The sequence below is a fragment of the Carassius gibelio genome, chromosome B3 (genome assembly GCF_023724105.1).
Source record: "Carassius gibelio isolate Cgi1373 ecotype wild population from Czech Republic chromosome B3, carGib1.2-hapl.c, whole genome shotgun sequence".
NCBI classification, from domain to species: Eukaryota; Metazoa; Chordata; class Actinopteri; order Cypriniformes; family Cyprinidae; genus Carassius; species Carassius gibelio.
The window spans coordinates 13378257-13402121 of NC_068398.1; the positions used below are offsets into that span (position 1 = coordinate 13378257).

Here is a 23865-nt window from a genome sequence, read left to right on the forward strand (position 1 = left end):
ATTAAGAGGACCAAAAGCTGATGTTGGACCTTGATCCTCACTAGATGCACAGTATTGAACTCGGTTTAAAAGTTTGCCTTTATTTTCAACAGCGTCAGATTCGATAGCTTGCACTGTGATATCACAGAGGTCTGAGCAAGGCCATTGGGAAGATAAAATTATTATATTAAACTGACTGGAAAATGCTATAATGAAACCAAACATAAAGAATTACAGAGGTTTTGTTTGATTGTGTTTTACTGCAGGATATTCACACTCTCACTCGCACAGTGTTTACAAGTTCATTGGTTTACAATTTCCCACATTTTCCATCCTCAGACCTCGATAGGCATAATCAATCAAATCTTTTTAGAGTGAACTTTTTGTTTCTTTTAAATCATTTTTCTCCTTAGTATTATATTAGCTGCCTATTTATCCATTTTTTTATTGTACCTCTTCCTCAGTGGATCATCCTGGATCAGTGAGTGAGTCAAATGTTGATTCGTTAGCTGTTCTGTCAGATTCAGTTCATTCAGTGAATGATTTGACAGATGGATTCAAACCGGTAACTTGTAAGTCACTGTGAACGATTCATTATGAAAACACACTTCTAAGTCATAAAAGTCATTTGTTCATTAATTAAACTATAGGTGGTGTTCTCTGTTATTTTTTCTGAATGCTTTGTGAAGGAAACACTGCTGTGATCTGTGAAACACTTGTGTGAAAAGTGTAAGTACAAGATTAGCCACCAACAGACTTGTTAATTAAGAATAAAAACATATATTTTTTATAGTTCTAACATGTCGTTATATATTTGATCCCAGATTTGTAAATAGACAGTTGGGCTTTGTTTCCGAATGCCCAAGTAAAGATAAAATGTTTATCAAAGTATCATTCTAATAAACATTTGAACCCAGCCAGGATATTCAAATGAAATATTAATCCAAACGGCAATATTTAACATAACAACTGCGAAGCGTTCAATGGTTAAACATGATTTAATATGTCAAGCACTAAATCCATCAGAAACTCCAGCGCAATCTGCCTATTTTAGGGAGATTGTCTTTATTGTGATCACATCTTTTTGACCGATTCACAAAATGGATTGTTCTTTTGTTCTGCTGCACTGCCTCTTCATTGTTTTTCTTCGTAAACATGAATTTGATGGATGTTTTTGACTGCTGCGTAACGTCTCACTGCTTTTCTGATTCTTCAAGGTTTTAAAATGCGCTTCAAGGCCCTTTGTCCTTTTTCATTTCTCAGCGTTGCATCACACATTTCTAAACGTCAAAACCATATTGTGTCTGATTGGCTTGTTATTCACACTCTTCAACCCACAATTTGGTAACTGATGGTTTGCAGTAAATAGACTTTCTGCTCAGGTGTCAGACAGCAATGTAGAGCTTGACAATCTATTATTATATATCTATAGTCTATATTTTTGCACTGTTTCAGTCAGTGACAGGAAATCAAAGCTCCAGTCTACACACACACACATTTTTTTTTTTTTTTTTTTTACAAATGCACTACCTTTATCTGCTTCTTGTACTGCTTTGTGGCTTATAACAGCAGAGATAATGATGATGACATTTCGAACTTGCAGAGAATAGACCCCATCCATTGGCTAATTGCACGCCTCTACCTTGAGTCAGTAAATGACTGGCTTAATTAGGCAGCATGTCCTTGTGTCTGGTCTTCTCTGGACCGCTGTCATGGGTTCAAAGGTCCACAGACAGCTCCCTTCCTCCAGCTCTTTAGATCTAGTGAGACAATATTCTGCTAATGTTGTGCAATAAGCTCCTTTACATCCAGTAAAGCAACTCTAAACCGCTATTTACCTGCACCGCAAGACCTGTCAGTGTGTAGCAATCACATTGATTGCAGAATAAGATCATGTCTGTGGCATACTGGCTAACAAGCTTAATCATTCTCACTAAACCACCATTTATATGTCATGTCCCTTTTTATCAATACCATCATTTCTTCAATGCAAAAGAGCAAACGATCACACCTCACACACTAATGATACACAAGCACAATTCTGATCTACAATAACACCAAATCATTTGATTCTAAGCTTTTAATCATTATTTTTTGTGTGTGTGGGTGCAGTGTCTGTTTTTGTCATTTGAATGTCTTTTATCTTTTGTCGTCTTCATCAGAGACTAAGAGAGATCATCGTGAAACAGCTTCATTATAATTGTTCATTATTGTTGTCCCTAGCCTTTATTTTAGTTATTGTGGAATCAGTCTGACATGTACACAATAGCAACGTGTCACTTGATGCTTCAAAATACAGGGATCACCTATTCAAAATGTGTGTCAGTGTGCATGGGCTGGGTGAATACGCTCATACAGCGCAATGTGACAAGCCTCCGCATAGTGATTCAATGTATGTGCGTCACTGTGTAAAAATCACACGGCTCAAGAGGGCTTGAAGCTTGCACAAAAACACTAAGCTGTGCCATCAGATGTGCCATCAGGTCAGATTTGTTTCCCTGGATGTTCATTGACTGAAAGTGTGAGATTGGAATTGAAGATTATTTATTTGCCATGTGTGGCTGCGTGTGAATTGGGATGCGCTTGTGTTATTATAGACTTGCTCAACTGCAAACAACAACAACAGGCTGTTTGTACAAATAGCAGTAAATGTGTGGGGAAAAATGCAGGCAGTAATGTAGCGAGCAGAAAATTATGTAAACAAAGCATTGACAGATGCATGAAACTGATATTGCACAAGCTGTGCTAGAGGCAAGGCAAAGCCTTCAGGGTTTCATAATGAAAAATATAAATTATAATGTGAAATAAAAAAATCAGTGTATAATAATCATAAGAAAGATCATGGTGAAAACAGCAGGAGAGTGGAATGCATAAATGCATGGGGGAAAAAATTGAATGTATGAGGTACTTATTCTCTTTCTGTTTATAATGCATATTGCTTGGGGGAAGAACTGTTCTGAATCCTGTTTTTTTAATCCTGTGATTCAGATTCTAGTGTTGTAGCTTCTCCTTTACACTTAATAGAGATCCACGGTCATGGGCTGGGTGGATAGGTATCAGGTTTATTATTATTAACTAAACTAAAACTAAAGACATAAAAAATCATTACATAAAAAAAAATAAACCTATGCTAATAAACTAAACTTATTTCATTGCAGCTTGTTGCCATGACAACATTTCTTATTTTTGGTTAAAGCAATAATAATAAAAAAAAAATTAAGTAATAATTGATAAATTAATTAAATCTATACAGACATACAGATTTAAAATAAATAGATAAAATAGACTCAAATAGAGCAAAATTACTAAGACTTTAAAATTGAAAATTAATCTATAATTCTTACTATAAATAAAAACTATATAAATTACAATAAAATCACACTTTTGTATGGTGCACATGGCTTTACAGAAGTTCAATCTTTTTGTTGTTGAAATAATGTTATTCAATTATGAATTTAGTATCATTAGATAAAAAAATGCAACAAAATATTAGTAATGATATGAATATAAAATGATAAAATAACCTTCAGACTTTTGGTATTTCAGTTTGGTTTTGAGCCGTAAATTGAATATGCGTAGGGCTTCAGAAACTGTGTGCATCCGGAGAATTGTAAATCTAGTTCTTGTTAAACACGTCACCAAACAATCAGCAATTAGGCTAATTACTGTTGTGCTTTGTGTGCTGTGGTTAAAAGGTTTTTAGCCTCAGTAGGAGTGTGAAATAACAGCACATTATAGCCTGTTCCTTCATATTTTGCACTGTGGGATAGTTTAGCATTTTCAAAACTACATTAACAGATAATATGACTGAACTTAGATTAACTTGAAGAACTAACAATCATCATTTGTACAAATTATAATATGCATATCTAAACAAAAGGCTAAACAAATCGGCACTTCATGTCCAATGAAAAAAAAAAACATTTGAGGGAAGAAAAAAACTACACTTCACATAGGCCAATGCATCCCTGACATCCCTCAGGACGTCATGACTCACTTAGTATTTTATCCAGTAGTTTTCACCTCCTTCTGAGAGATCACTTCAAAAAACTACAATACTTTCTAGAAGCATCTGCTCTTAAGAGACAGCTGCCATCCTTTAAGGATTTCATCAATAACAATGGCATGAAACTCAAAGGGTACTCACTTTCCCACACACAATACATATGCAATCACGAATTCACCTCATTTCGCCCCAGATTTCACAACTATTTCCGCTTTAGGTTCTGTTGTGAACTCAGACAATGCTAAAATATTAATATCAGGGACATCAAACCTGACAATGCAGGCTGCCCACACAGCGTTTTCTTTTGGAGAGCTATGGGCTCATCACCAGAATAATAATGGAGGAGGGAGGCAGGGTGAAGCTCTGTACACTGGCCCTTGCCCTCCCACTCATTAAGCCAGGGGAAATGGAGGCTCTCTTTAAACTCCACAGCACTCAATGTAAACAGCCATCTGTCTCACCGAGTACTGTAATCAGTGGAGGAAGGCTGAATACAAACCAACAGTTTCTGTTCTTGTCAGAGATACTAAAGCATAGTCACTTCTAAAAAGTGAGTTATTTTTCTGTGACAAGAAAATTGTAGACTTGCTGAAAATTTCTCTTTTTTTTCCCCAGACATATTTTTTGCATGATTTTTTTTTTGCCTTGTAAGTTTCAGTACACTTACACTGTTAATTGTTAGAATCTCTGGTTAGCTGATCTGGTACAATGGTGGAGACTCGTGGATCATCCCATTTGGGGTTTGAACCTACAACTGGATGAACAGATAAGCAAAAACTGCTTAACTGCACACTAAGTGAACAACAATGGCACCTGTAAAGGGGTGGGATCTATTAAGCAGCAAGTGAACAGTCAGTTTTTGAATTTCATGTGTTGGAAGCAGGAAAAATGGCAAGCAAAAACATCTGAGTGACTTTGACAAGTGCCAAATAGTGATGGCTGGATGACTGGATCAGAGCATTTCCAGAACGGTGAGTTTTGCAGCAGGATGCATGTAATGCTCTGGGCAATGATCTTCTGGGAAACCTTGGGTTCAGGTCTTGTAGAGTTCCTCCAATGTTCAACGTTCAACAATGCAGCACTGAAGACCAGCAAAGAACCCTTTTTAAATCACATTTTCATTGTGCTTTTTTTTCGTTTGTTTTCTTGAGTCTCGAGTAGTTCTTTGGAAAAGTCAAAGGTACCTGATGTTTCATTTTAGGAACTTCATGTCAAATGTTGCAGTTGCAAGCACATTAGTTAGCACACTAGTTTTTTGTTCCCCGTCTCGGCTCTTGAAAATTATAAAATAAAAGAAAGAAAGAAATTACAGAGGTGGATAAAATTATTTACTTTATTTATTTTTTGTATTTTATTTTACATTTTAATTATTTATTATTAAATACTATTTTGGCCAGCACTGTATGCCAATAAAAATGACCAGTTTTAAACAGCAAAATTAGAGACAATTTCCATGAAATGTGAGTACTGTTTCCCATGCAAAGCTCGCCTCCGCAATCCTTGGGGGTCTTTGCCAGAGCTTGCTGTTGATAATTAATTTATCCCAAGTTGATGTGTATTAAGCACGTTGGAGCATTTAAGAATATTTAAACAGACTGAACAGAGTTGTTATGTGAAATCCCTTGAAGGATAGTTCATTTGAAAGATAGACAGGAACTTTGAACCTTTCATAGTTTGTGAAAAGATGCCTTGCACAAAATGTTGCACAGCGTTATGTTTTCATGTTGTGTCTATCTATTATAATTCATGCTCAAGTTGTGGATGGAGATGATATTATGCCACTAATTTGGGTCCTTCACATCAGCATATTTAATTCTGAATTCCCTGCAGCAACACTAGACTAGTATGTAGTTTTTCGGGGAATAAGGGGACAAAAGGCTACTTCTGTGAAAGGTTACTTCTGTAAAATCCCCTTTGGCTCTATTTGTAAGTAAATAATTAAGACAGTCAATAAAGCAATGCAAATAGATTTCTGTCTTAAGATTCTTTAGAGAATCACATAAAAACAAAACAAAAAAAAACACGTGTTTGTTGTGCACCAAGTTTGTACTTCAAAAATTTGGAAGAACCAAACAAGTGTTGGTCCCCATTGACTTTCTAAAGTAGGGAAAGAAACACTAGGGGCAATATAAGTCAATGGGTACAATCAATGATTCATTACCAGCATTCTTCAAAATATCTTCTATGTTCAACATAAGAAAGAAACTCATACAGGTTTAGAACGACATGAGGGTAAATCATTTTGGGGGAACTGTTCCTTTTAAATTAAAAAAAAAAAAAAAAACACTTCTGTTTTGTAGTGGATTCATCCCTTTGTGGTCATTTCCAAAATATGAAATTCCATTAGCATTTCTTCAGTATTTTGCAATGTGAATTACAGCAGACGAGATAAAACCATAATACAGGGATATTTTCCCTCTGTGGCTGAACTGACACGATTTAGTTGGAAGAAGCTTGTAAATATTGACAGATGCTTCCAGTGTCACAGCTGTGCTCGACTGCAGACTGTGTCTGCTGCAGTTAGGGCACAATCGTGTTTTTGCCTCATGGACTCTGTGATGGGAATCTGTTCAGACAGACGTGAAAAGCACCAAGCGAACTTCTGTCACGATGAGGAATGACTGCGCACATTTGAACAAGCCTCAATGCATGTTGCGCCCAGAGAAAAACAACACCTTTAACTCAAACCCACCTGCGCCTGTGATCTCCACAACATCACCTCTGTCTCAACGCAGTCCCCAAACTACCTGTTCCACTCCTGTAAACATGTGGTGGCATGCAGTTTCCTGTGTGTTCACCAGAAATATAGAGATGTCTTTAGTGATGCTCAAAAACCAACTCATCAAAAAATTAATAAATAAATGAAAAAACCTGATTGGAATATGAATTAGTGTCATTATCTGTAATTGTCTCTGTGTAAGTGAGGTCTAGTGTAATTTTTTAAATGACCCTGAACGAAGAGGCACGGAGCTCTGACGTCTATAGCACTTAGCTTTTCAGTGTTAATGTATCTGTTACATCACTGTGTGAACGCTTTGGCTTCATAATGGACGCGATTTCCTAGATTCTAGATTTTAAGAAAAAAGCTTAGTTTAATATTTTACGTGTAATGTTTGGAGAGCACAATAACAATGAGGAAAACCATTGATGCAGTGTTGCCAATCCAGCCTCTAAAAAACAAAAATGCATATTAATCTCTCAGTGTTTCTGTTGTGACTCATGGCACAGATGTCAGATTGACAGTATCTTTATTGGAAACATTAATCATGTACTAGGTCTGGTTCTAATGACTGATCTGCTGGGTAAAACAATTTTTTTTTTTTAATAATTGGGGAATTTGTTTAAATTATTATTATTTTTTAATGATATTAATGTAAAAGAGAGTGCAAAAAAAAAAATCCCTTTACTGTTTATGTATAACATTCACTTCTGAAAAATCATCAATGATGAAGATTAAAGTGTGTGCTGTGGAGAGCTCTGGTTAGAGGTGTGTGTGATCAATGAGGCAGGAGTGAAGTAAACACTTTAAAATAATTTATTTCAAAAGTCATGTATATTGACTGCCAGCTGAACATGATAGCTATATAAAATATTTACATGAAGCACCACTTGTCAAAACGGCACAATTGCCCACCTAAGAAGAAGCACACTACAGAGTGAAGCAAAACAGAAAGACAACGACAACATGGCAGCCATCAGATGTGTTGATTTGGGAAGTAGATGCTCCGTATGCTGGACTCAGAAATCCACTTGACGTGCAGCTCACTGGTACATTATTGGAGCTTGTGTGCAGATTGAGGCAGTTTGCAGTTGGTCAGTGTCACTTCACATTAAGACAGACAGCAGCTGGTTTCTTTGGAAACTCCTCCCTGTGGATCGAGAGGACAATTAGAGATCAAGTATTTCATCATGGTTCACAGACATACTGACAAAACCTGACTGATGGGGATATGACCATCATGAAGTCTACGACTAATAACAACTCAACTACATGAGGGACTGAAGTCTGCCTGGTTAGCTCTGGCAACATGGTAACTCATTTAAATGCAACTCAGTGTTGGTTGTTAAATAAATGATTTTGTCCAAACTTAAACTTTAGTTTCATTGTTGTGGTATAAAATTAATCTTGTTGCATCACTATAAACAAGATTACAACTGTAAAAATATCATGCAAAGTGTTTCTTCAAATTCACATTTTAAATAGAACATCAGCAAAATAATAACAAACAAGTGTTTCTCTTAAGAGTTTGTTCTTTATTTAACAGTCTCTCTATAAATACTGCAATGTTATCGCATTCCCAGATGCACACCCAGATGTTACCAATCACCCAACAATGTGTCACATGTCCATATTTAATAATATTTACTTAAAATAAAATACAGACCACTGTATACTGTCCAGCACCCCCAAACGTTTAGACATAATCAGATGCCACTAGGGCTATGTACCTAGATGAGGTCCTGTTAGCATAGTATGCATCTGACTGCTAAAGTTTCTGGCTACCTGCTGTCTCTGCTGCTGTCGCCTGTATTCCTCTTCACTAGCAGCCAGAGCCTGAGCTAAGGCCAGATCCTCCTGCTCCTGAGGGCTGAAGTGCACACAGTTTATTGGATTTCAATATTGCAGTACAGAAATCTGTTAAAAAGTAATATTTTGTTGAACATTTACTCCAAAAATTTTCAATACAAAATGTAAAAATAGCTTTAAAATCTGATGGTTTATTATTAGGGCAGAAGAGGTCAGGAATACCTGAGGGTAGGCTGGCTTGCACGATCAGATTCAGCCAGTGACATTTCTAATGCTCTCTGGAGGGCCTGTTCCTCTGTCTGTGAAATAAAACACAAGTCATGGTTTAAATCTAGTCTTGAGTAGATTCAAAATACACGGTCTACATTTAAACTATCTCAAAATGAACAACGCACCAGTCCGGCTTGAAACGACGCTGATGGGGGAATTACATTCTGCGCTGTTGGAGACACCATCGGAGAAGTATTTATCCTTTGTGCACTGAAGAGCAACAGAGAGTAAAAAGTAAAAAGATAAAATAATCAAAAATTTTTACAAAATGTGCTGTAACATTAAGGCTACATGCCTATGAACAATGTAGGACAACTAATACTGGCTTATCGGTGATAGTTCACCCAGAAATAAAATATTATGTCATCATTAATTTATGTATTATTAATCATGTATAATTTTTTTTCCCTTCTGCTGGAAGAAAGAAAAAAAAAAAAAGATTTTTTGAAGAATATGGGGAACCAAACTGTTTTGGTCTCAAAATGTTTTTTTTTTTTTTCAATAATATGGAAGTCAACTTTTGTGTTCAACAGAAGAAAGAAATTCATACATGATGAATACATTCAGATTTGTAGTATTACTACAGCATTTCGCCTCTGTATTACAAATCACGCAAATAACTTTATTCTTGTCCACAACACTATTGTCGTCGTCTTGCTTGCAAAATATAATCGTCTTGCTTGCAAAATGCGTTCAATGTTTGCGTATATAAATATGAAAAAAAATAATAAAAATCGATTCGTGGCCATTGAGAGAATCGATTTTGAATCAACCACATTTTAAAAAACAATGATATATATAGTATACACACAGACACTAAAATTCACGATTTTCATGTCTTCATTAAGACATGATGGATTAAATGAATCAAAGATAACAGTAAAGACATTTGCAATGTTACAAAAGACTTCTGTTTAAAGCAGTTCGTTTGAACTTTCTATTCAAACAGTAGCTGCACAACCTCTCAATATTAGCAATAATATATGTTGGCGCAATGATTTCTGAAGCATCACGTGACACTGAAGAGCAGAGTAAAGATGCTGAAAATTAATCTTTGCCATCACAAGAATAAATTAAATTTTTTTATTATTTTACTGTATTTTTGATGTAGTAAATACATCCTTGGTACGAGTACGAGAAATTAAAAATCATACTGACTTTTGACTGTTAGTGTACAATCACATAACACTTCTGAGGGAACTGCTTTTTCTCAATGCTCTTACCAACTGCTCTGAGGTCTGGTGCGTCCAGTCCCTCCATTAGACACAGTCCTACAGCTCCCCCTAGCGGAGGAGGCTGCCGTGTTACTGCAAGAGGAGGCTTGAGCTCTCATTAAAGCAGCATGTCTGCAAAAGAAACCCCACCGTTACTAGTGTGTCCTCCAGAAAACTTCACTTAGCAGTATGAACACTAGACGACTGTACTGACCCTGGTTTGCCGACTGGCTTGCCGTCAGTCTTACAGTCATGGTCGAGTGGATGTCTATGTTTGAGACAGTAGTTCAAGTGGCACTGGTCACATGTCACCCGGATCATTTCCTTCTGCTTACAGCCGCCCTTGGAGCATTTATTTGTAAAGATCTGTTGGGGTGAGAAACAACTGAGTCGTTCGTTATTCATTTTACAGAGACATTGCTTTCTCTCTCCTTCCTTTTGGTGGCTAGCCTACCTTTCTTTTCCTCTGAGCAGGGTCAGATTTACAGTCTCTGTCTATATGTTCCCCAACCTTGATGTCTGGCATTTCCCCTCTTCTAATGGGAATGGGGGTGTTGCACAACGGACATACAGGAACCTGGATATCCTGCACAAGGAAACAAACATGTGTCAGTCACAACCTGTGTGTGTGTGTGCATTGGTTAATATATACAACAGGACAAGATTATTATTCATTAGACACAATCATACCCACCTTCTTGTAAGATGAAGTGCACTTGTGATTTGCATAAGTTATGTGGTCTTTGCAGAAAATTTCTTCACAGGCATCACATTTCATTGGAAGGAAATCTGTAGTAAGACATTGAAAAAAACAATGCTGAATCACTAAGAGAAGAGCAGCTTTATAAAAAATAAAATAAAATAAATAAATAATAATTACTGTTATAAATATTCACTAAACTTTATACACTAAATGTTGAAATCGCACAACAGGAATCGGGGTATAATTTACAGTCAGTTTTTAATCTCAGATTGAACAAACAGGCCTATTGCTAAATGAATTGACCTGGGCTGCATTGGGCTCCAAAATGAATTGGGCTGAATTTCCCAAAAGCATCAAAAGCTTAAGAAGATTGCAGACCCATTGAAACCAATGGAGCAACAATCAACTTAGGCTTACGATGCTTTTGGGAAACACAGCCCTGGTTGACACATTAGTCCCATGACTAGTTTGTATGGTTATATTTACAAAAAAAAAAAAGGGTCAGGAAACAGGAAATGCCACACCCAATGAGTTTCAATGCATTTGCCATTCATCATGTGATCAGGCGGAGGTTATGTTCAAGCATTAATAATTCACAGGATGTGCAGGGCTGAAAAATAAGGATGGCTAATGGTGGAAAAAGTGAGAGTGACTTCGTTCATAGGCTTAGAAGTATTATTTTAAACAGGTAGGTTGGAAATGGTAACCTAGGCACGTTATACTTTCACTGGAGCAAGCAAACGATCTCGGCGTCAGCGCGGAAAGTGAGGAACTAACTGATCTCTGCTTCATTACAGTTTGCACATATGTTTTCGTCGCTAATGTTGATCTTCATTCAAAACAGCCGGTAAAAGAGTCAACGCGCGTCATCACTTCGATACGGAATTAGAGCTGGCTTTTGTTCACACAGCGCTCATCCCAGTTCGAACCCCGCAATGTTACTAGGTCCCCGACCCGGGTTCAATTCGGTAATCAGTTCCGGGACGTGGTTGCTTTCACACAGAAGGCGACCCGGCAATGTTCCGGAAATATTGCGGGTCCGACGTGCAGTGTGAAAGGGGCTATAGAGCAGCTGTTACTACACAGAGCCGTTGTTAACTGAGAAGATGCGCCAATAAACGCTGAAAATGAAGTGCATTTGCGCATCTTCTCTATTAACAACGGATCTGTGTAGTAACAGCTGCTCTATGTGAAATCACGCACCTGATGGAATTAACCGCTGATTAGAGAAACGGCTTTACTAACGAGATGCGCATAACGATCGGCCGATCGTGATCGGAGCACCTCTAATTGTAAGTTATCATCATCAGCACCTGTGAAGATGGCAGATGCCTAGATCTACACTGTATAACTAACTGCTCATCATAAAAAACTTAATTTTCGTTTTTATTTAATTATTTATTTCATCTGCAGCTGTGTAATGAGCAGGATAGTGCTCTATTATCAGCCAGACTGCTTTACTTTGATAAAAGAACAAGCATTTCGCAATGCATTATTATTATAATTAACTAAAAAAAATGTACATGTCTGTCTTGGACTTACATTATAGCTATAATTTCAACTACTATCACGAAAGTAAAAGCTAATATATAATGTTTTTGCAGAATAAGTTTTGGAAAAAGAATTATTAGATGACATATTTTGTCCTGGCATCTTCAAATGTACACTTACCAAAAGTTTGTTGGTAAGACTTTTTTTTTTATGTTTTTGATAGAAAGATTTTTTGCTCACTATAGCTACATCAGTTTGATTAAAAAATACAGTAAAAACAGTTATGTGTTAACTATTATTAAAAAAGAAAAAAAAAATTAAGTTATTTTATTTTGATCAAATTACACGTTACATGTTCTTACTATCATAATAACAACAAATGACGCATAATTACATGCAAGTAACCCTAAGCCAAACCCTAACCATATAGTAAGTACATAAAGTTACTTAATATTGCTCAGTACTTAAATGTACGATTACACTCTAATAAGGACACCTTAAAATAAAGTGTAACCTAACTTTTAAATCTGAATACACTTTCAATATAATGTATTCCTGTTATGCAAATCTTTCAGCATCATCCCTCCAGTCTTCAGTGTCACATGATCCTTCAGAAATCACGCGAATGTCCCGATTTCTATTTCTCTGCTTAAACCAAGATGTTTTTCCCTCTAGGATTTATTTCTCTGCTTAAACCAAGTTAATTTTTTTTCTCTAGGATTCTCTTAATGTTAAATGTATAAAAAAAGAAAGAGAGAGAGAGAGAGAGAGAGAAAGAAATAGAAATCTCTTGTAAACATTATTAATGTCTTTACTGTAATTTATGATTAACTGTATTTGTCATGCCCAAATAAAAGTATTAATTTCTTTCAAAATAAACTAATAGCTAAATAAATCTGAAAACCCCAAACTTTTACACAGTAGAAATTTTTTTTTAAAACTCTTTTTAGAGGACACTGAAAATACTGACAGGCAAAGTTAAAATCTGAACTAAGTCTGACCAAGCCAATAGAAAAACAACTTTGAGTCCTGCTAGATGGGACAGTGTTGACTCAGACAGTACACACTGTACATACTGTACTTACCGAGACGTTTGCAGCTCTTCTCTGAGCAGTGCTCCCCGAGATCCGGGAACTCCATGGCACAGTGGTGAAAGAGCTCAGCTGCGGGACTGAACACAGAAATCACAGCATCACCTCTGAGCGACTGTTGTCATATCAATCAAACACCAACACCATGAATACAGCTGATGAGTAAAACACGCGTCAATAGCGGAAGGCCTGTCAAGAGTTGAGGTGATCCTGTTTACCGTAAGATGACGACGGCGTTACGTAACTGTTGTGTATCTGGACGCGGCTTCACTACTGGTGATGGACCACACACAGAATAATACACGAACATCTCAATAACACAGACAACTTTAACACTAATGTTAGGGGGAGAAGACGATAAAAGATCTCTAGGTTGTCTTTTAAATGCGATACAAGAACCTGACAATGCGTTAACACTGTTTAATAAAAGACCCAACCGAGAGAGTCTAACGTTAAATAAAACGACCGTTAATGAATTAAGACCAAATAGAGCCATTTAAAAACAACAACAACGACGACAAATATAGGCAAACCAGGAATGACTGGTTCTCGTTTGTTTTGCGTTAAGAAACAACATTTTAACCGAGGTAGTTTAACTGACAAAATAGTAAAGTTATCTTACCGAATTTGTGCGCAAATCCTCTAATAATGTTGGTCCCACCTCGGACGATAGATTTCTAAATCTTTTTGTTCCGAACAGGCTCAGTCGATGTATGTTTGTGTTGGGGTTTTATATTGTTCTGCTGTTTTTTTTTAGATGTCATCGCTGGAGGTGTGAATCTGGCGACAGGAGACCGTGTTTTCAAAATAGCAGTACTCGAGGACGAGGTTTATAAAAAGCGGAGCTTTCCGCTTTTTCATGTATGTTTTATGCATTCTCTTTCTACTACACTTCTTTCGCCCACAAACGTCATTACGCAACACAGTGACGTTCTTAAATTAAGAAATGGGCTAAATTAAGACCCTGTCAACAAGTCATTACAAACAAGTTGCCTCAGAAAGACCTTTATTGATATTGCCACTCGGGGAGAAAGTATGGATCAGAATGAATAAAAACACTGCAATGCAGTTGTTACGTGGCAATGTTAAATGCATTATATTCACCACATTGCTTTTCATTAGTTGTAGTCTATTCTGAATAGTACAGTATGTATACAAACGGTGTGCATTATGTCACTGACAGGAGCATGCAACGTAACCACCATGGCTATGTTAACCAGCCAAATATTTGAAATGTGCCATATGTGCTTCTGCAAAGAAAGTAGCATAGCTGTTCTGTGTCCCAACCAAAGGAAGATAATGCTTATCTTTAAAATTATATATATATATATATATATATATATATATATATATATATATATATATATATATATATATATATATATATATATATATATATATATAGGACTTGTACAAGTGAAAAGCATTTTGGCAAAATTGTGCTTCCGGTACCGCTGTTAAGAGTTTATTATCGTTTCTAGCTTCAGACAGCCTTTGTCACGCCACGCTCTGTCTGACGTAATCACGTTATTGCTGGAGATTTCCAGAAAATACCACCAGAGGCAGTGATTCATCAAATTGTTTTTTTTTTAAACACATTACTAACTAAAAATGAACAGGAATCGATCATATACAAACAATCATGTTTAAGTCTAAGTACAACTACAAAACGTATCACAAATATCAAATGAATCATGTAATGTTTCTAGAATTTAATTCAGATATCATATTTTAATTATAAATGTACAGTTAACATTAAGAAATACCAAAGCATGGATCAAACATAATTCTCATCTGTCCACAAAAATCTTGTGAAGTAATTACAATAAATGATAAATGATCAATAGGGGGCTAATCTTGCAAATTTAGATTACTGTCTCCAGTCCCCAGTGCTGGAAAGGTAAATGTCACAATGACAGTGTGGAAAGTTAGTCTGGAACATTGTGGCTCATATGAGCAATAATGGCTGTGTTTTCGTTTTTTGACTCTTGCCAGATAATACATTGCACCAGAGGAGGACTGGGATCACCTGTCAGCATTTTGACAGCATGGAGAAGAGGTGTTAGAAGAAGTGACTCTGACTGCTGCTTATCTGTTTGTTCTAATGCCATTCTATAACAAAAGTGAAGGTACAGGCAAATTACCATTAGGAAAGTCAATGAGGACAAGTGTAAAAGAGATTTTAGCTATGACACTTTTGGGTCTGGAGAACAGCTTTGGAAATCTTTAATGAAAACAATGAGTTCTGAGTTCTTTTAATGAACCATCACACATTGGAATTACACAATGTCTGCTCCCACTTTATATTGTTCCTAATATACCTGTGTATTTACATTGTATCTAGATGTGTACGTAGTATGCAACCACACTGTAAGTGCACATTGGTACATAGTATCTACAGCTGTAATATTTCTGTAACTACACACATGTAACAAATGTAACAACAGGACATTGGTAACAGTATTTTTTGACTTCACTAAGTACTCATGTAACAGGAATTATATATCTACCTTCGGTAACAATGATAAGTATAAGGTTAATTGGAACCATTTGATCCATTGGGTGAAGATGTGATCCAGGTAGTTGAGATGAGTAGGTTTAGGGGTGTAAATGGGATCCAGTGGGTGGAGATGGGTAGGTTTAGGGGTGTAAATGGGATCCAGGGGGTGGAGATGGGTGGAAATGGGATCCAAGGGGTGGAGATGGGTAGGTTTAAGGGTGGAAATGGGATCCAGGGGGTGGAGATGGGTAGGTTTATGGGTGGAAATGGGATTAGGTTTAGGGGTGGAGATGGGATGCTGGGGGTGGTGATGGGTAGGTTGAGGGGTGGAAATGGGATCCAGGGGGTGGAGACGGGTAGGTTGAGGGGTGTAAATGGGATCCAGGGGGTGGAGATGGGTGGAAATGGGATCCAAGGGGTGGAGATGGGTAGGTTTAAGGGTGGAAATGGGATCCAGGGGGTGGAGATGGGTAGGTTTATGGGTGGAAATGGGATCCTGGGGGTGGAGATGGGTAGGTTTAGGTGTGGAGATGGGACCCTGGGGGTGGAGATGGGTAGGTTCAGGGTGGATTTGGGATCCAAGGGGGGGTTTAGGGGTGGAGATGGGATGCTGGGGGTGGTGATGGGTAGGTTGAGGGGTGGAAATGGGATCCAGGGGGTGGAGATGGGTAGGTTGAGGGGTGAATATTTGATCCAGGGGGTGGAGAAAGGTAGGTTTAGGGGTGGAGATGGGATCCTGGGGGTGGAGATGGGTAGGTTGAGGGGTGAATATGTGATCCAGGGGGTGGAGAAAGGTAGGTTGAGGGGTGGAGATGTGATCCAGGGGGTGGAGATGGGTAGGTTCAGGGTGGAGATGGGTAGGATTAGGGATATGTAAAGTGGGAGGAGTTGGATCTTGAGTTGAGGTTGGTGCACCACTGTAATATCAGTGTTCTTACATGCAACTCCTCAGGAACTGTCTACTTCAAATAAAATATAAACTGGATAGAGTTTATGTGTAAAGCCTAACTTACTGCCCGCTGCTCAGAGTAATGATAAATATGATAAGAAGTGTAACACTTTCTGTACCAAAAAGTGCTGTTAGTCCTGTTACACATTTGTACTTTCATTACCAAAAAGTGTGGTTACCTATGTCATGTTACACATTTGTACTTACACACACCATTCAGTGGGTTATTACATATGTGAAGTTACACAAATATTACAACTGTAGATACTATTAACAATTGTGTACTTACACTGTGGTTACATACTAGGTACACATCTAGTTACTATGTAAGGACGCATGCATTAGGGACACTTAAAATAAAGTGGGACCCAATATCCTGTGCAATTTATTGAACTTTGCCTCTATAGTTCCACCACAAGATGGCAGTAATGTTGTATCCTTTTCTATTTGAGTGAACCTAGAAATGTAATACATCTAATACTTACATTTTGCATTACAAATGTGCCAGTCTGTATATACATAATATGGTTTCAGTGTTACTATCAATTTATGCTATAGAAAAGCCAGCGGTAAAATTGTAAAAATCAGTATCATAGCGTTTGTGTTCTTTTAAATGCATTACATTTGTATCCATGAAAAGAGATCGTTCAATTAGATAAGGGCATGTTGTATGATCTCATATGCAAGATTTGGCATTTTGATCTATTTCTGCATCTATAACCCTGAGGCTGAGGATACACAGGGCAATTTTTTAAGTGTTGCTTGGACACTTTCCCATAGAGAACGAGTTTGGCCCAAGTTTTCATTGGCCCTATGTCTCACTGTGTCACCTGGTTGCCCGTTGACGACAGCATTGCAGCAACATTGCTCAAATATTTACACATTCACATTTGTTCGCTATCATGCACTTAAAGGCTTGTTTGCTTTTTTTAAACTTATCCCATAAATGCTATGAAAGATGATTTTGCTTGTAGTGTTAATATAATAGCCTAATTAATCTAATCTAATCCAATAGATTGATTATTCCAATCTAATAGTTAAGTGATTGATGTAATTATATTTTGTATTACACCATATAATTAGTGTAATATAATATAATAATTAGTGTAATAATGGAAAAATTAGATCATTTAAATGTTAACACTAAGAAAATAAAATGTTCTAAAGGTTTCTTGGTGAAAAAAAAAAAAATCTTCAATGGCCAAACCAGGGCCCATGGGCAGGAGTTGGCTCATAATTACGTCATATTAATTTAAGTTTTTTTTTTTGTATCAAAATAAGTACATTTTATTAAAAACTTAATTAAAATAAGATGTTATTTACTTTATAATTTTTTGTATTTTTGTGTTTTTTACAGTTTAATATACAGCAATATTGTTGGATATGATGCAACATTAACTTTGGCTTCCGCCTCTAAATCAAGTTTGATTTTTGGTCTTTCATATTACAAATTTCAGGCACCTCTGTTCTATTGCATCAGTAAAAATATCCTCTTATTTCCACAAGTGTTGTCTCTTATGGAAGATGGGCAATAACCCAGACTTACACATTGACACACCATGCTATTTTATCCACCTTCACCCAAAAACTGTAAATTCTCTCATCATTTACTCAGCATCATGATCCAAATCCATCTGACCTTTATTCTTCTGTTGAACACGACAGAAGATGATTTGAAGAATGTCTCACTGTTGTCTTGTTTTCATCTCATTAAAGTCAACGGGGTCCAACGTTCTTCAAAACTTGAGGGTGACTAAATAATAACAGAACTTTAAAAGCATCTATACATAAAATGAACGTGAATGATGAATGTAGTCAGGAAGATTAACAGGCTGTGAAAACACATGGATTCAGAAACCCTCTATAATCTCTAACAGGTTTATTAGTGTATTGATCACTCAAGCAGTGATCCAGTTTAAAGAGCTGAACTTCCTATATTTGCAGAGTAGGTTTACACAACACGCACAGACTAATTTAAATAATTCAAAACAAAGACGGAGCAGTCGTCGCCTCTTATTATGCAACAGTCATGCTCCTGGAGGCCCGTGTAAAAGATCACTTCTGAGCTCATCTCAGATTCTTCCCCGGTACAAGAGCACCTGGCTCATAAGCTGCTAATTTTGCTGCCAGATGGCACCTCTCAGAGAACACCTGCTTCATCATCGGGATTCCTTTACGTAGTCGAAACTCTGTCTGCTTGAATAGTAAAATGATTGTAATAATTTCATATCCGCTTATTATCCCGTCTTTGCGAGAGCAAACGTTTAGGCCTACAAATGTGCGATGGCTCTCTGCCAAAATGTCTCCCTGGGTCAGCCTCCGTTTCTCTGTGCGGTGACAGTGTCTGTCAAATAGCATCAAAACGCTTTTGTTTAGGGGCCGCTCATCACCGTTCCTCACTCACCCTGTCAGCGGTGTCACAGATTTCCCAGGTGTCCAGTACTTGCAAAGCATTTCACTTTTTTCATAGGTGTGTTTGACATACCGTGGCTCGTACGCACATTCACACCTTCTAAACTGCGGGGCTTTCCTGCTGAAATGTGACTACACTTTTTAAGCACTCAGCACTGAAAATCCTCATAGGCTCACAGGTGTGAAATTTCTTATTGGTGGTCCTTGTTATCCTGACTGTAAAGTTGTACTGACAGCAAGCAATTGCAATGTTTTTTTTTTATTCTTTAAGCCTACTTGCATTATAATGAATTCACACTGCCATGATAAAGTGACTTGGTTTTAAAATATTCAGGATAAAAGTTAAAGTTTATTTTTAAACTTCATTTGCACTGAAGTGCATTCAGTGACCCAGCGATGACCGTCTCCTTGAGTCCAGCTATAAACAAATAAGTCTTTCTTTGTTTTGTCCTTACATTCAGTTGAGCGCATCCAGAAATATAAGCTAGGCAGTGACTCTAAATTGGATAGTAATTACTGCCACGACAAATTGGAGGGAAGCAATCCAAGCTATTTTCTATTATGAGATAGTATTATTCTTGGTTAATAATCCCTTTATGCATGATTGAATTTTGATAGGCTGTCTGAATGATAATTGCGCGTAATAAACCATTGCATCTGAAGGCTTGTTAAGCTTTTGTGATTGGACATATCAGTAATTCGTATTAAGAATTGCAAAGCAGGTCTGGATGTGTAAATATTACCGTTTGTCTAAATGTCAGAAGAAGTACAACACATGTTCAGCACTTTCTTTAAAAAAAGAAAGGTCTGGATTCTCTTAAAAACAAAGGCCGCTTGTGAGAACCAAAAGGGTTTTACAGCCTGATGTCACAAGAGAATGGGTTCTTTAAAACGTACAGTTCTTTGTCGTGTTATTTTAAGAAATAAATACTTTTAAGAGAGTATTCATGAGTTCCCAAATTTATATTTCCAAAAAACTAAGGCAAAAAATTGTTCTTGGTAAGAAGAAGGCTTTTAGTGAACTGTGATATAAAATCTTTATTTTTAATAATGTTTATGTCTGAAAACATTATTATGATTATATTATCAGAAATATATTCTTCAGATTCCCATTTTTTTTAAATAGATTTTTTAGCCCTATATAGATGCCAGCTTTGTATGAGGTATATTGGAAATAATGCGTTTTTTCTTATGCCAAATGGATGTAGTGTAGTTAATACAGTAGCCTAATAATGATATTAGTCATAATAACAATATATTTACAACGGATTAAAATACTGTATTTCTTATAAAATGATATAATGATGTATTATTATTATTTAAGAAATGTACAATAAGTAAAATTTAGATCAAGTAAAAGAAAACATGTTTATTATTATAATTACATTATATTACTCATATTAATATATATATATATATATATATATATATATATATATATATATATAGAAGATTTGAAACATTTCAGCATAGTTTGTATTAAATTTTGTCATGTTCACATGGCTGCAAGTCGGCTGCTTTGACCAGAGTGACAGCGCGACTTGTTAACGCCTTTTGTTTGAGCAGACTTCCTCAATGAGTTAATGGACCGGAAGAGGAGGCGGCTCGGGGCTAGAGTAAAGTTGGAGGGAGGGTGAATGTAAAAGAGGCGTCAATAAACGTGTCAGGGACAATGAACTAAAATACAACTCGAATAAAGAGACGACAGAAGTGAACAGATGGGGTGAGGTTTGGAGGAAACGCAATGTCAGGACCATTTAGGATGTGCATAGAAGATCATCCTGGCATGAACAAAACGAAATCGGCCTAAACTTGAATGTAAAGGCCTACAGTTGTAATTTCTGAAATGTATATTGGTGCCAAAGCGTATATATGACTAAAGTAAAATAGAATAGTTTCAGTATACAGTATTCAGTAACCCCGTTGTTTTGCTTAGTCAAGAGGACTCCAATGTAGCGGTGTGAATGCTACATTGGAAGCGGGCCGCCGCGTGATGGCGCTCATGTATTCGATTTCTTCCTAAATTGTCTTTGAAGAGTGTTAATTAAAAAGACAAGTTCATTAATGAGCAATAGAACTTTTATCAATTAAGCACGTCGACGCACGCATAAAGTGACTCGCGAACGAGTCGCTGACGTTGATTAAACTTAGTAGGCTAGTGTAAAATTTAGGAGGCCTGAAAAACGGGTGAGCATAATGCACCTTTCATGGATGGCGCAATGGGGACTGGTTTTTGGAAATGAAATATGTTCTATTCGCTTCATAGAAAGAGAACAGCACGCACAATTCATTAAGAAGATAGCTTGTTAATTAGCGCTAAGTTAACCTGATTTCTCTTAATTAAAACATCTTTCCTCGTTTACGATGTGGATATATGCAGATCTCCTGGGCTTTGAATTCTCTACAGCAGCAGATGGCCAGGCTGTGGATAATAGTTAACGCTCTCCGTGCCTCAGATCCCTACAACGTGAGCTACCGACCTGGCAGGAGATTAACGGACAGTCACTTCTTCACAAAAGAAACGTTTAACCATTTCTGGCCCATATTGGAGAGGTGTATGATCACAGGGCAGGCCGGACTTATCATGGGGGTGTTTTGTTGTCAAATACAGGTCGAGTTAAAGGGTTGATGTCTGGATTGGGTCTTTATTTAGGCCTAGTTGTCAGCAGGCCAAGTTCGTGACAAGTATGTCCTCTTTAGATTTTAGGGGGGAAATATTCACGTGACAGTTCATTACACATCTCTGAGCACCTAATGCACACACGCACGCAGTAGCTAGTTTCCCCCTTTTGGGTCTTAAGGGAGACAGTTGTCTCTTTGCATTCCCGAAGATCTGAGACACTTTAGGAATTAAATGGGGTTAGGAGGAAGATTTGGTCATTTTCTTTCCCCGTTGTGTTATATTACTAGATTGAAGTTGAATAATAAGCAACGAGTCAAACTGCACACCCTTCATCTGTGGAGCTGTAATTAACGGGAAAAATGCAGGCGGTGAAAAAATGCAAATGATTCTGCACAAAGGCTTCTCACAAATTGGCGTCACCATTTCTCAAATTATATCATTACTATATTTTGAAAATGTTAATCTGTTGAGCGGATTTCCTGGGGGAGCTGAGTAAATTAGTTCTATTTCCGAACTGCCTCACTGTGATGGCACGGGAGCGACAAGCACCTCTGATTTGCTGATTACAATTAGACTCCCCAGTTTGGGCTCCTTCAAGCATTGATAATTTTCGGCATATTAAGCACGTTTTAGCAAAGGTGATAAGTCAGTTTTAATTGAAATGAAATTATTATTCTAATGGAAGTTTGGTTATTATTATTAGGAGGCCGCACTCATTTTAGATTCCTTTTTAATATATAAATGCGGTGAGTAAAAAGATTTTGAAGGGTATTAGGGTGTCAGGATTGAATGAGGTAATTTGAAGGGAATTACTTTCCCCTCTATCAGAAATGAAGTGAATTAAAAGTCCAAATCAATCGCTTTCACTTCTACATTCTACTTTGACAGCAGCACAATTACAGATAATTAGATGGAGGAAACTTTTAATTGTAGGGATTAAGAAGAGGGGGGAAATTTTCAGGATCAGAGGAAATTTGGAAACGCGCGTTTCCTGCCTGCTAAAATCGAATCAAAGGATTTGGTTTGAACCACTAGAGCCACGTCTTTTTCTTTAATTGGAGCCGCATTTCGTCGTATCAAATCATCCACAACAATTAATTTAGATTTAATTCTATAATTATCATCAAATCGAATAATGTGCAACTTAATTTAAGATAGTTAAAAATTAAGGCGCGTGAAGTTAATTGAGTAATTAAACTCCTCAGCTGTTGCGTATTAATTTGCTAGCCTAATTAAAAATGAATGTGGTTTTATGTAATGTTAGTGATGCGGGCGTCGGTGTTGGATGGGCGCTTTGATTAGTTTGTTTGGTTAGGCGTTACATCTGAACACCTGCTGTTAATGGGGTCAGTGACGTCTATTGCACATGCTCATTTTCCGCCAGAGGCATGGTTTCAAGGGTGGCTTTTGGGTGGGTTCTGTTCAGGTACGCTCCAGTGCATCCTTTTTGAGTTCAGATAACTTCTGTAACTGAAATTCCACCTGCTAATTAGAAGACATCCTGGGTACAGGCTGTTGGGATTTTAAGCTATATGGCCCAGTTATATAATGGTTCCAGGCATACAGGAGAACTCTGGGGAGTGAGCTTGAGCAGTGTGCATGCAGGGAATGCAATGTAGTTGAAGATACTGGTGCATGTGTGTTTGTTTTGTGGATGAGATCCAATATACGTCTTTTCCTATGAAAGTTGATCTAATAAAGTTGACTTATTAGTGATTGCAGTAAAATGTCTATCATCAACATTTTTCGTTGTAAGTTGCACACTTTTTGCACCACACCATGACACCATGTTTATTTGTTTTATTTTGGCCTTAAAAGGACTGAAATCTAATAAATAAAGTGGAACACAACGCCTTGACTGGACTGGATAAACGTGCTCATGTTTAATAAACCTAATCAGATGTCCAGTTATCATTATAGGGATACAACAATATTACATTCGTCTGTTCTCTATAAAATACATTATTTATAAATGTGGCCCATTGAACACTGCCTGAACTGTGAATGAAACTCCAGAATCCAAATAAATGGCAAATAAGACAGTCTAACAACGGCCCTGGAAGCAAGTCGTGTTCGTCTTATTATCGGGTTAATTAAAG

General features: G+C 37.1%; 1 protein-coding gene and 1 long non-coding RNA gene across 2 annotated transcripts; one reads left to right on the forward strand and one right to left on the reverse strand.

Moving 5' to 3' along the window:
* Positions 1-7497: 7497 nt before the first annotated feature.
* LOC127952394 (AN1-type zinc finger protein 2A-like) lies at positions 7498-14071 on the reverse strand. Its single transcript, XM_052550811.1, has 10 exons — positions 13905-14071; positions 13277-13362; positions 10692-10786; positions 10452-10583; positions 10212-10363; positions 10007-10129; positions 8909-8993; positions 8736-8812; positions 8490-8574; positions 7498-7854 (listed from the first exon to the last, which is right to left on the reverse strand). Exons 2-10 carry the CDS (start codon positions 13329-13331, stop codon positions 7816-7818), a joined length of 843 nt encoding a protein of 280 aa, XP_052406771.1. The 5' UTR covers positions 13332-13362; positions 13905-14071; the 3' UTR covers positions 7498-7815.
* Positions 13341-15994, forward strand: LOC127952404 (uncharacterized). The gene is made up of 3 exons (XR_008152935.1): positions 13341-13558; positions 14040-14143; positions 15278-15994. It is a non-coding gene; the product is annotated as an uncharacterized LOC127952404 (long non-coding RNA).
* The last annotated feature ends 7871 nt before the right edge of the window (positions 15995-23865 follow it).

Excerpts from the sequence above, each read along its gene's own strand:
- LOC127952394 (XM_052550811.1), bottom strand. The coding sequence starts at position 13,331 with ATGGAGTTCCCGGATCTCGGGGAGCACTGCTCAGAGAAGAGCTGCAAA. Across the intron at positions 8,994-10,006 it reads ACCAGACCTCAGAGCAGTTG|TGCACAAAGGATAAATACTT; the intron begins GTAAGAGCATTG and ends GTTGCTCTTCAG. Across the intron at positions 7,855-8,489 it reads GACAGCAGCAGAGACAGCAG|GGAGGAGTTTCCAAAGAAAC; the intron begins GTAGCCAGAAAC and ends CTCGATCCACAG.